The sequence below is a fragment of the Gallus gallus genome, chromosome 2 (genome assembly GCF_016699485.2).
Source record: "Gallus gallus isolate bGalGal1 chromosome 2, bGalGal1.mat.broiler.GRCg7b, whole genome shotgun sequence".
In the NCBI taxonomy this organism is placed as follows: Eukaryota; Metazoa; Chordata; class Aves; order Galliformes; family Phasianidae; genus Gallus; species Gallus gallus.
Genome location: NC_052533.1, coordinates 127,875,548 through 127,888,604, shown reverse-complemented (window position 1 = coordinate 127,888,604; position 13,057 = coordinate 127,875,548). Strand labels below are relative to the sequence as shown.

Genomic DNA, 13,057 nt, shown 5'->3' with positions numbered 1-13,057 from the left:
TACACAGGCTTGGTTGGGTTTGCCAAGACAGCGTAGTACTAATCACGGACTGTATGCTGAGACACTAGTTAAGCGTTTGAACAAACTACCCAGAGAGCTCTTGGTATCCTTACTGTCATCAAAGGCGTACTAAAAACAGATAAGGTATGCACATCTGCCAGGAACAACTAAGTATTTTCAGACACACGCTGGGGCAGAGGAATGAGTAGATGAACTCTTGAGGGACTTATTTTCTCCAAATCCATACTCAGGTTGTTCTGAACACAAACCCTTAGCCCCTGCTAAGGAATCTTACGACAGTCAAGGGCCATGACACTTCATTTGCTCTGCACCCGAAACTCCCACTGAAGCCAATTATTCAATCTAATTTAACAAAGACCACAGCTTCTCTGGCAGTGCAATTGTTGGTAACCATCAACAAACTGATTCATCTACAATTGGGCCAAATGTTACAAAATCTGTTTCTGAGTTCTTGTTTGTACCCCCTTCATAAGATTACACCAAAATTAAAGCATGCAGTACTTGAACTAACTTCAAAGGCTGAGCTTGCACTTCTAGCTAGTTCAGCCTTTTTATTGGTTCATGTTTTCCATTTGGCTTCAACATCCTGTTCTTTACTGATGCCCTTCTAGAGTTTCATTTACAAATATTACGTCCTTGGTTAGTGAGCCATGCTAATTAATACTGTGGTGGAGGCTATGGATTATAGTAATCTCATGCCTCCTGCTTGGAAAAATGCTGCAATTTTTCCATCCATTTACATGTAAAGCCATATTGAATATGGCCAATTGGTCTTAGGAAAATTTATCATGAACTTATTTAATCAGAATATATTTAACTAAGCTCGTTTATGCTGTTATCTACTGTCAGTTTTGTTAATAACGAAGCTCAAAAATTCAAATGCAGTAGAAACCTGAGATCTACTATTTCCTAATTAGATTATTTCAAAACAAACCAGTAAAGCTGAAACAGGCTGGTTTCAGCGTGCATATTTTTAAGAACGTATGTCAGTAACAAGTTTGTTAAAAAAACACCAACAGATGATTCAGCCACTTTCTGGATACTGTACACATGTGACTGAGCCTCACCTTTCAAACCTGGGACAACAACCTGGCCTGGGTTTTAGCTCCACTGGGGATTTTGTAGCCAGAGACTTCCTGACAGCTGCACTTCTCAAGGATTGCCAAAATCATGACTGTAAAAAAGATGTATTTTATTTACAGTACCATCTGATATCAGATAAAAGGTATGGAACCTTTACACAGCATAGTAATCCTAAGTTGGCAGGTTCCTCCAACACCATAATAAACAAAAGCAGCGTCATTTTTTAGGAAGAGGTGGTATCTTTTATTAAACCAGGTGATGTAAGTGGAAACAACAGACAAGCTCTCAGGCTCACAGTTTGTTCATCAGGTCATAAATAGGTCAACAAATACATCATCTTTGGGGTGCTTGTGATTTTATTTTTGTTTTCAATTGCATTCATGAACTCTCTTTTCATAAATGGATGGTATTTCCTTGACACGACTGCAGCGTGGTGATACAAGGCACATCATGAAGCAGACAACAGAGATGCCCCCTCCTCCTTCTAGATGGTCATTGCAGCCCCCAGAAGGGAAATCTGTCAACATCCTGTAACATTTACCGTGTCATTACCTTAATAAGAATTCAAACAGACTTAAATGAGAAGTGTATAAACCTATGAGAAAAAGATTTAAAAACTTGCCACGGGAAATGACTGCAGAAGTGGTACTTGAAGCATGACCACAGCCAGTCTTTTTTTTGGCAGGATGAGCACATTTTGCAGTGTCCCTCTCTCAGGGTGCAGTCCCTAACCTGTGTCAGGCCTCCCTGTGCAGACTTGCTCCTCTGTTGGCACACGGAGCAATGGCTGGCTGGGGTGAGCTCATGAATCTAACCAAGAGAAGCAAAGGTAGCGCCTTGTGGCGAGCAGGTGTGGTCTGCTATATGAAGGAGGCTTTCCCACTTCACAGCCGCTACTTTACAACTGTCAATTAGTTGGTCTGTAATAGCCTGTGAGGATTAATTCCTCAAACAGAACGATAGCTTCTCAAACAGCAGTATTACTGGCAACTTCCTGCTCTCCTAGAGGTCTGATGATAACTGTTCAGGATTAGAGAAAATAAAAGTTAACCAATGGTTCAGTCAAACCCTATCAAGGTATGAAGAACACTGCTTGTTTCAGTAGCTTTGTGCTACTGAAAGGTATCTATGCATCTTCTGCTTGGACTTACTGCAAAACATCTATAATGAAGGAGGGGAGTACTGGCACACGCACCATGTGCTTGCATGTATACCCTCACTGGGATTGCTAGGCAGGCCATGCAGGCAATGCCTTAGTACAGTAATGCTTCCACGTTGTAGGTGATGTTGTGAAACAAAACCATGTTATACCAAATGGTTTCCAAACCAAATCGTGCTTTGGAAAGGAGAGTGACAAGCTAAGCTTGCCCTTTGTCCTTGCACTGTGGTCCTCGCTTTCATTTCCAGAAGGAGGAACTCTGCTCCCGCACTGCTCTTACCTTGGATGCTTTCTGGAGCTGAACCCAGGCTAGGGATGCTCATGGCCTCCACCTGAGGGGCTGTCATTTGCTGAGATGGGGCTGCAGAAACTGCAGCAATGACATGCCAAAATTTCAAACCTTCACTGGTTAAGTGGAAGACTGGAAATCTGTCTGTTGAGATGGTTTAACTCTACAGGTTCCTGCCTGGGAAAAGAAGAATACGGAAAAAAGACACCTTAGAATAATACATCTCTCAGCAAATACAGAGTGAAGAAACGGAATAAAAGCACTGATTTTGATGACTTTGTTTCCACTGTAGACAAGCTAAATAACATTTAAAACCCCAAAGGAAAAAAACAACGCTTGCATCATTCAAAGGGATTTGAGCAAGGAGCGGGGATTGGAAGGAGCTGTCTCCGTGGGTGTGGGTTTTTTTTTTAATTTTTCTTAAGAAAGCAAATTATCATGTCGCATGTTTTTGGCAAGTCAGTTTGTCCAAGCTAAGCTTTTAGGTAAGAATGATACAAGAAAAAGAAAGAGGAAAAGAGGAAGAAAGAGAAAGAAAGAATTTAAGAAAAGAGAAAGAAAAAAAGAGAAGAACGATCACATGAATGTTAATGTCTGTGCTGTGGAGCGTGGTGTGTTTTCCAGTTCTCAGGTGTGAATGCAGATGTTAGCTGTGACTTGACGGCACGTTGGGAATTGGGAAACAGCAGAGTCTCCTTTTAAAAAATAGAACTTGTGATGGTACCAAATGCCCTTCATGTAATTGTCTCACTATATATCTATATAAAATTTCCAAAATCCGTCTCTTTATGGCTTGGACTAAGCTTGAGAAACTGCTTATTTGAGATTTTTCTACTTCAGAAACATGCATAAAATCAACAAAGGCTTATGAAGTCCCTGTCTGCTCCGTTTATTCTGATTTGAACTTTTTTCTCCTTTGTTTATAATGCCCTTTTGGAAGCCTGAAAATATTTTTTTCCCCTGCTAATTTTGAAGTTTTCCAGTTAGGAATAATTGATTCACCCTTAATTTTTGTACAGCTGCCATTCCAATTTTATTAAATATCTTCTTGTGCCACAGTATCTCTGTTTGTTTCAACACTGCTATTGACTGATGTCCGCCACTGCTGTAGCGAAAGAGTATTTAAAAAGTTAATTTCTGGCATAGGAATGGGAGGAGGAACACAGATGTATGTATTTTCATATGTGGCACATAGCTACTAACCAGCATTATTTAGGTTTTTTTCTTTCTTTCGGGATAAAGAGGTAGATATTATAATAAACTCTTTAGGAATGTGGCTGGCTCAGGGAATTGCTGATGTCCCATGTGATCTTTTTCCAGCAGATTTTTGGTTCTAATTTGATCCAGATTATGAGTATCTAAAGACTCTGTGGCATATGCAAAATCACTTGACAGTCACAGTCCTGTTCCTAGTCGGCTCCAGGCCACACCACAGAAAGCACAATCCGAAGTATCACAGCTGGCACTCTTCGTGGAAAAGACAAGGATTCACTGCCTAAAATTTCTCTCAGTGGTAAACTTTCTTTAAAATTTCAGTGTGTCATAAGGAAGAAATGATTTAGCAATAAAGCCTGCTTTCCTCAGAAATGATCTTCAAGGACACCATGAGGAAGCACATGAAGACGCCGCAGGTGCTGCAGAAGTCTGGGGAGGAAATAGGGCTGGAGACTCTGTTTTGGTAACTGCAGCACTTTCTAAACAAACAGTCCTAATACTTACCAACAAAAACCAACTGGAACAGGTGCCAGAAGCCCCACGGACTGGGTGGACTGGGAGGGAGATGACTGCTATCCTCTTGTGAGGTGTACGCCTGAGAGTTTTCACAAGATTTATTTGCTTTGATGCAGTTGGATGAATGGAGTCAGCACAGGTCTGGAAAGGCACTCAGCCTTATAAAACCTCAGAAACTGGAGTGACTGGGAGCAACTCTTGAGTGCTGACTTAGTGGAGCTGGTTACCTCTGTCCCTTGTCCATGGCTCTTCCTCCAATGCATCCTGTACCCATATTTACACGATCCTGAGCTGCCCTTTATACAGAACAATTAGGAATTGGCTCTATATTCCACAGTAATGACGTCAAAGAATAATAACAATTAGCACTTCATTTAGCATCTCAGCTATAGCACAAAGATGTCTAGCCAGCACTATCTCAGGCACATGGGGAAACTGGTCACACAGAAAAGAATTTAATGACCTGGCCAGCCATGAAGTAAGCTGTTGCAAAGAGTCATCAGATTTCCTTATACGCAGACCCAGGTCCATCTACCCAAACATTGTCTCACGAAGACTGTCGTTTAGAGGAAAATTCCTCATATGTAATTTATAATCATAACAGCCACAAAGCCTGCTATGCTTTTGTTCCAATTAAAGTTTTATCCTCTTTCTGCATTGTGTAATGGGGGGGGGGGGGGGGGAGGGGGGGGGGGCTGGGGAGAGGCGGAGACTAGCTGAGCAGAGCTCTGCAGAGCCCCCAGCCAGCTCTCCTACTCACACTGAATGACAGCACCTGCTTGCTCAGCAGCAGCAGTGCCCTTGTGGACGTGGGTGTACAGACAGAGATGCAGATATACGATCAGTTCGTGTCTCTATCTTGTCATTCTTTCTGCATGATGTCAGTAACATTTGGCTTTTTGAGAAAATCCTCGACAGCCATTCTTTATTTCAGTGTCAATTCATTTCAGTCTCAATTATGGCAGCAAACTTTAATTCACTTTGAGAAATGATGCCCACATTTTCTCAGGTCAGAAATGCTGTTGCAAAGACTGCTCCCCTCGCTTATTGCTGATGCTGTGTGATTTCTCTACTGACACACTCCTTTTTTATCTCATTAAACAAAACTCCCTTCTCTCCAGTTTTAAGGGCCTGTGTCCTCTGTCATCTGCAGTCAAGATCCCCTGGCTTTGGCAGAGCTTGAGCAAATGCCTCACTGCACAGGGGGCCTTTGGGCTTTCATGGCACCTACTGCACTTGGTGTAAATCCCGTGAAGGGTCCCAGGAATAAAAGGACTGACACCACCACACAGAAGTGGTGATGTGGAAACCCCAGGCAAAACACAAGATTGAGAAGGTACAAAGAAAGGATGTGCAGAAAGGATTATCAATGCTTATAAATATCTAAAGGGTGGGAGCCATGGGGATGGGGCCAGGCTCTTTCCAGCAGTGCTGTGTGACAGGATGAGGGGCAATGGGCACAAAGTGAAACACAGGAAGTCCCAACTGAACATGAGAAATAACTTCCTTGCTGTGAGGGTGACAGCCCTGGAATGGGCTGCACACAGACACTGTGGGACTCCTTCTCTGGAGATACTCAGAACACGCCTGGACGCTCTCCTGTGTAATCTATTCTTGGGAACTTGCAGTAGCAGCAGGTTGGACTGGATGGTCTTCAAAAGTGCCTTCCAACTCTGTGGTTACAACCATTCTGTGATTACAAACAGCTCGATTTGTTTCTAGGTGCGGCTGTTCGTTCTTAGCACACCTCGTAAATGTCACTTCATGTATTCTGGTTGTACGGCCGCTTACGGCCGCTTGTCTGAGGGAAAGAGGTGAGGGAAGGGCCCTTTCAGCACAGCACCATCACTCCACGCGTCCTTCAGAACCGCCCCCTCAGAACCACCGAGATCCCTCCCGCACGCTGCCGCTGCCCATTCCTCCGCCCCCCCGCCCTGCCCCGCCTCGCCTCAGGCAGCGCGCGCGCGCGCACGGCGGGCTCTGAGCCGAACCGCTCGCCGTAGCGAGGCGGTCCTACCCGCGCATGCGCACTGGTGGAGCCGCAGAGGGTGCGCGGCTGGAGGGGCGGAAGGACGTTGGTGGGCTCGCGCCGAGGTGAGGCCCTGCTCGCGCCCTCCGCTCTTCGCGCCGCCGGGGCCTCCTCCCGCCCGGAGCCCCTCCCGCGCTCTCTCTGAGGGCTGCCAGCCGCCCCTCCGCCGCCGCAGCCCGTGACCTCTGCGCGTCCCTTGGGTTGGGGGGGACGGGCCCTGCGCCGGCGGGCGCCTTCTGTGAGAGGCAGCACGGCGAGGCTCATCTGAGCCCGGCCCCGGCGGTGCGGGCCCTCCGTCCCGTCACAGCGGTGTGCCTGAACCTCGAGGGGTTGCCGTGGTCGCCCTTACGATGCGGTTTGCATCCTTCCTCCCCATCCCCACGTATTTAGCGGGGCAGCGGGCATGGAGTGGTAGGTCCGGCAGGGAAGGGAGCAGGCAGGGCCAGCCGCGCTGCCGTGAGCGCTGGCTGGAAAGAGTATAAATAAAAGCATGCCCAGCTTCGTCACCGTCACCTTGTCCTTGAGTGCTGCCTCTTAAGTACTGAATAGGGATTCTGTTGCTTGTGTTGTGCCGATGACTGTTAGGCAGCACAGAAGGCTGTGACCTTTCTCAAGCAAAGTGACAGAAGGTTATTTAAGTAGAACTTCTTGTTACATCGTTCTCTTCCTTTCTTTTTTTGGCTCGTGTAGGAAATACGGTCAGCATGTCCTCCGCGCTGTTGCCTAAGCCGCAGATGCGCCGCCTTTTGGCCAGGCGGATGAAGTTTCACCTCTTCGGGGCATTTCTTGTGTCTCTCGGATGTGCGGCACTGTACAAGGTGAGATCACGGCTCGTTCGGTTATCAGGTGGCCTCACCAGAGCGTAAAGTCTACGATGCTGCCTCATCGAGCTTTGGCACCAGAAAGCTTTAGTAATGTATTTGTGTAAGCGTGCTCCCAGAACACAAATAAGTCTTTGTAATCTTCGTGTGAAGAAGTGATCCGAATAACCTGATGCTTTACTCTGTGTTCAGAATCATGCAGTTGGTGACAGTTTAACCTGAAGTCTCCTTGTCTTAGGCTGCTTGTGATGAGTCGCAGAAGCGATGCTCCTCATGTTAACTTTGGATAGCTTGTGACTTTGTCACAATATCAGAGACCTTGGAGAGTTCTTACTTTATCTTTAGACTGACTTTGGATACCATACCCATAAGCAAACCACAAAGGCTGCCCATTATGCTGAGATGTGGGAGTACTACTTTGGCCCTTTTTTCTTTTGTAGCTGTATGTACGAACAGCACTTGGTGTTTCCAGAATAATCCTGCTTGGTACTTTGCCCTCTGACAATGGTGAAATGTACTTCTGGGATCTTGCACGTTACATTTGTATCATAGGGAATTAGGAAACATAAATTCAGTGAATATCATGGAAGAACTGGATCTTGCTTCACCTGCTGAATTTATGCACACACTATTAGCAGCATTTAAATACTCCAGAGAAGGCTCTGGGGAGACCTCATTGTGGCCTTCCAGTGCTTGAAGGGAGCATATAAACAGGAGGGGGTATGACTGGTTATGAGGGTGGATAGTGATAGGACAAGAGGGAATAGTTTTAAACTGAGACAGGGAAGGTTTAGGTTATATATTAGGAGGAAGTTTTCCACACAGAGGGTGGTGACACACTGGAACAGGTTGCCCAAGGAGGTTGTGGATGCCCCATCCCTGGAGGCATTCAAGGCCAGGCTGGATGTGGCTCTGGGCAGCCTGGTCTGGAGGTTGGCAACCCTGCGTATGGTAGGGGGGTTGAAACTAGATGATCTTTGAAGTTCTTTTCAACCCAGGCCATTCCATGATTCAAAATTAAGTTAACATCTGGTTGTTTATTGCAAAATAAGCGCTGTCAGACTCTGTGGAGACCAACAAATGCTTGTCAGAATCAATAAGCTTGCACAGTTAAAGTTCAGCATCCACTTAACACGTCTGATGAGAGGTAGGCAGGTCTGTGATGAAATTTGCAATGTCCTTCAACAGTCTGTGGTTTTATACTCATGTGGCCGCCTTACATTAATGCTCGAGGAAGGCAGTGGACCATGTTTAGAACACGTAACGGATGTCAGTAGTACTTTACTGTATTACTTGTTCACTGCTGCTGGACAAACCACTTTGACCTTTTCTTCCTACTTTCTTTGGCTTTTTGAGCATACCCTTGTGCCTCAATTGAGTGAGTACTCAAGGAGCATTTTACCAGACTTCCATGGTTAACCCTGCAGTGTAGGTGAACTGTAGTCAGTTAATTCGGGATGCCATTTGACCTGGAGTTACAGTTGTGCAGCTGTCCACGGGCATACTCAGAACTTGCCATAACAGTTCATGTTATATGTACAACTACGATGAGGCTGGCTATCAGTATAGACAGAGTGTTTCTGGATCTTAAAAATGTCATGTGCTATCTCTTCAAGGTTTCACTGTAGACATTATTTTCCAGATCAACAGTCAGGAAGCCTGAACTGTGGATTTGAATAGGAATAAAGCAACTTTTTACTAGCTTCTGTCATTGAACTTGAGACTGTTTAGAATGATGCTGAAATCGTAGCAGTGGTAGCAAGAAAGCAAAGCCAACCAAACAAACCCACTGCCACTTGTAATGCTTTGCAAGCTTTAATTTTCTGTGTGTTACTTTCCAGTTTGGAGTTGCTGAACCCAGAAAAAGAGCTTATGCAGAGTTCTATAAAAACTATGATCCCATGAAGGACTTCGAAGCCATGAGAGCAGCTGGTGTGTTTGAGTCTGCACCGCCCAAATGACCATAATCTGCATTTCCAGGTAATGAGCTACTCTGTATTAGAAAGGAAGTTTGGATTGCTTTAGTGAAACGTTGTGCTTCCATTTGCACTTCTTCCTTTTCTCTTAAAAGAGAAAGGTGCTCTCAAAGAAAACAAGATACAAATTGCGCTCCTCAGGAGAGCTGTGGGTGGTAAAATCATAAAGAAGTATAAGAACCAAGAAGGGGGAGTGAGGGCAGAATGGGAATCTCCTGAATACCTTTTGGGTGATAAAATGTGTGAGCTATAGCAGACCTGCAGAGTGGTGCCGGGCCTTTCCCTCCTCGTGCAGCAGTATTCCTAACAATTCCTTGCATGTAGAGGAAGCAAAGCTTTTGTATAAGACTTTCCTTATATCACTGTTGCATTGATGTGGTCACATTGTGAATTGCTTAACTCTGGGCTACCAAAATGTACTACTTGTGGTGCTTGTGGTACAATGAAGGAGAAAATGGAAAGGCTGTTTCTCCCTCACTGCATGGATCTCTATGTGAGAAGTAGAGACAGCTTCCACACATCCTTTTGTCTTTTGGGGCTGGTTAGAGGGGAAAGATAACTACTTATGAGGGGAAATATGCATACGTGCATGTATTAAATACATACATTTAAATACACGTAAGTATGTGCATTTTTAAAAATCACCGTGGCATGCAGTGTTTTATCTACTAAGATTCAGATTTTTGCCTTGCAGCATTCAGTTTGAATAGAACTTTGTTCAGGATACTCCTCTCATAGTGCTCACCGTGCTGCCTTTTGTACGAGCACTGCCAAACTTTGTTCTCCTTCCTTCTTATTGTAACACCAGGAAAAACTGTCTTGAATTCAACCTTCTGGTAGTTACTAACAAGCACGCAGCCAACTGCGCACGCTCATGATATGACAACTCAATGAAGAATTCCTCCCCCCTTTTTCATTGGGATTTCTGACACTGAGTTCTCTGCTTCTCTTAAAATGACTTCAGACTAATCTGGGATGATAGCTTTTTCATTCTTTTGGAATGTTTTCATATTGCGATCATTACGTGATAATCTGTGGCTCTAATTATCCTGTCCAGCTGGATTTTCTCAGCCTGTTTGCTTGAAGCAGCAAGATTGAATAAAACATTTGTACTTAACTCTATTAGCAAGAAATTTTGTAGTGTAACAGTCTACAACTATCTGTGTAAAAGAGCTCTAAGCCACCCTACAATCTTTTTTTCTTCCTTTCCCCTTGAGGAAAGAGTGTCTGTGCTCTAGTGGTAAGGACTCCAGAAAAGGTAAATAACAGAAGGACAAATTTATTTGGTTTTAATCTCGGTAATTCTGCCTCTCGTTTGGTCCTTGCTAACAAATAAGGACTTTCTAACTTCCCTAGACACTGGATTGCATTCTTTAGTCAGGTGGCCTTCATCAGAGTGTTCGGAAAGGCCATCTGGTGGTAAAACCATTTGAAACAAACACTGTCAACAGTGATCCATGTTAAATATTTAATTGGAATCATGAACGGGATTTTTCTGTGCGAGTAGAGCTCCGCTCTACTTATGTTCCCATTTGGGGCTTAAAAAAATCAAGTTACACATTGTGTGCACCTGTTAAAATTAAATGTTTCCTAAACATTTCTTCCATTCCTTAATTACACCGGCTCAAAAGAAAATGTGAAGGATAAATCTTTATGTGTCATTTTGTTTGTTTTAATTGCTGGTGCTTTTTATTCCTTGTCCTACTTACATAAGAATTTGTATTTTTCTACAGAATAGTAGGAGAAAGGAGCAAACAATGCTGCTGTTTCAAATAGTCCAAAAAGAGTGTGAGAAGGACAAATACACAAAGCAGATGGAAGGCATTTTCATTTCCCTCAGAAATTTAAATGTTATTTATGGAAGTTGGATGGTGGTTGAATTTGATGGGTTTTTTTTGTACAGTTACCTAAAGGGTACAGTGGTCATGCATACTCTACATCTGCTCTCATTTTATTGGAATATATTCTGTATGGGGCAGTGAATACAATGCTGTAACTTCATTTAGTACTCACTCTGGAATCAGTACTTAGCCCTGAAACTGAGGAGATGGTACGTGGGGGAGGGGAATTTGTTAGTAAAGGCGCTTGTTTGGAATGCTGCACTGAGTTTGTTCCTGCTGAGACATGAAGAACTTAGTGTTTGGGCACCGACTGTGTGAAGGTACTGGTAAAGGAAACTAAGTATAGGTCTGGGGAGTGTCCTACCTCTAGAGTGTGCTCTGTAATATAATACAGGGGGCAAGCTAAGAATTTGGTGCTAACCACTTGCATGACTCTTGTCCTGGAACACAGCTGGCCTTGGATTGTGTTCAGTGTAACGTGGAGAAGCAATTTGAATTTGGTTTTCTTCCTTCCTTGGTCGGTTGCCTACACCACTTGTTTCCTCTCTGGCTTCTCTCTGAAAGTTGCATTCTTTTCTCTTTCAGGCCCTTAGCAAGATTGATTCAGTTATCAGTGCTGCATGTATAGTGAATCTGACGTGCTGTGCAGGATTGTTCCAGCTCTTGATTTGTTCCATGTTTCACTTCTGTTTGCCACATGAAGGGTGTGTGAATCTTAAACTGTCAGGAAATAACAGAGGGAATTCCTCTAGACTAAACTACCACATAAACATTTCTCTCTATTGCTTTGCTTTCCTACCTACTAATGTCTTTTCTGGGAGTATGAAGTTTGTCCAGCATAACTTAATTTCTTTTTATCTTGCAGATCCACAGATCCCCTTCAGCCTAAGGAGACTTAATGACTGAACCTTACGTGTTCTCTGAATTACAAAGTGAAACGCACTTCAGCGTATGATATGTTCTAATGTATCTCAATAAAAAAAAAATACATAAATCAGCGAAACTTAATTGTCTTCATTAATGGTCAGAATGCTTACATGCTGGAAAGAGTGGTGGAAAGTCTTCATAAATTGTGCTAGAGACCTAAGGCTAGATTTCTCTCCTCTGGGAGTTATTTGCATCTTCATTTTGGCCAAATTCCAAATTTGATAAACTATGTTCTTGAACAATGATGGCTAGGTTGTCTTTGCTGCTGATGGGAATATGCAAGAGGACAGTTGTTATGGGAAGGGAGAGGCTGGATTTCTGGAAGGGTCTCTGCCTTCAGAAGTGAACTAACATTGAGATGAGAAAAATTGTTGGGAATTCTGGATATTCATCAGCCAACTTTCATAGCTTTGCTGCCATTGCTTTGCCTTCCTTACAGCAGCGAAGTGTTGCATCAGGACTTAGAAAGTATGCAAATGACCACTCTTGTACATGGTATGTAACTGCAATTGGGAAATCACTCTAAACTTCAAGTGTATTCACATGTATTTGATGTAGAAAGGGCTATAGTCCAAGACCTGATGCTCTATCTTGTGCTTTGTTATCAGTCATAGGGAACATGCTGTGTGCATTGCCTGTAGCTGAAGTTGAAAATGTATATATCTGTGTGGCTGAAGCTCTTGATTGCTGAATGTGGGTACTATGAGAGGAGTCACAGCCGATCACGTGAAAGAAGGGAAGGCTTTGTATGAAGAAGCATGACAAATTAAGCCATCTGTGTTGTGTTTGAAGGTCTTCAGTTCAAATCCTGTTTGGAGTAACTCTTACTCTAAATGGATCATTAACTACTTAACTTAATAGGTAACTGTGAGCAGCATTTCGACTAATGAAAGCACGTAAATAGAACACTAATATGGAGCAACATGGGATTTTCTTTAAACTTTCAGTACGTGCAGTGTTTCCTTTGACCAAAGAAAGAATTTGACATTAGTGGTGGAAGGGGAAACCATCTAGTAATCAAAATACCCCTGCTCCTATAAATGTAAACCGAAGTTTAACAATTGCAAATGATACCAATTTATCTTCCAAATGTACAGTATAAACATGGTATGCCATTATATACTGACTAACGTTTTCTCAGCCGTGTCTGCAGGTTTAAATAGCCAGGGGTCTTCAGTCA

General features: G+C 43.6%; 1 protein-coding gene across 1 annotated transcript; it reads left to right on the top strand.

Moving 5' to 3' along the window:
• Positions 1–6,324: 6,324 nt before the first annotated feature.
• Positions 6,325–11,925, top strand: COX6C (cytochrome c oxidase subunit 6C). Its single transcript, NM_001198657.2, has 4 exons — positions 6,325–6,377; positions 7,003–7,130; positions 8,975–9,113; positions 11,816–11,925. The coding sequence occupies exons 2-3, from the start codon at positions 7,017–7,019 to the stop codon at positions 9,092–9,094; spliced, it is 234 nt and encodes a 77-aa protein (NP_001185586.1). The 5' UTR covers positions 6,325–6,377; positions 7,003–7,016; the 3' UTR covers positions 9,095–9,113; positions 11,816–11,925.
• Positions 11,926–13,057: the final 1,132 nt, after the last annotated feature.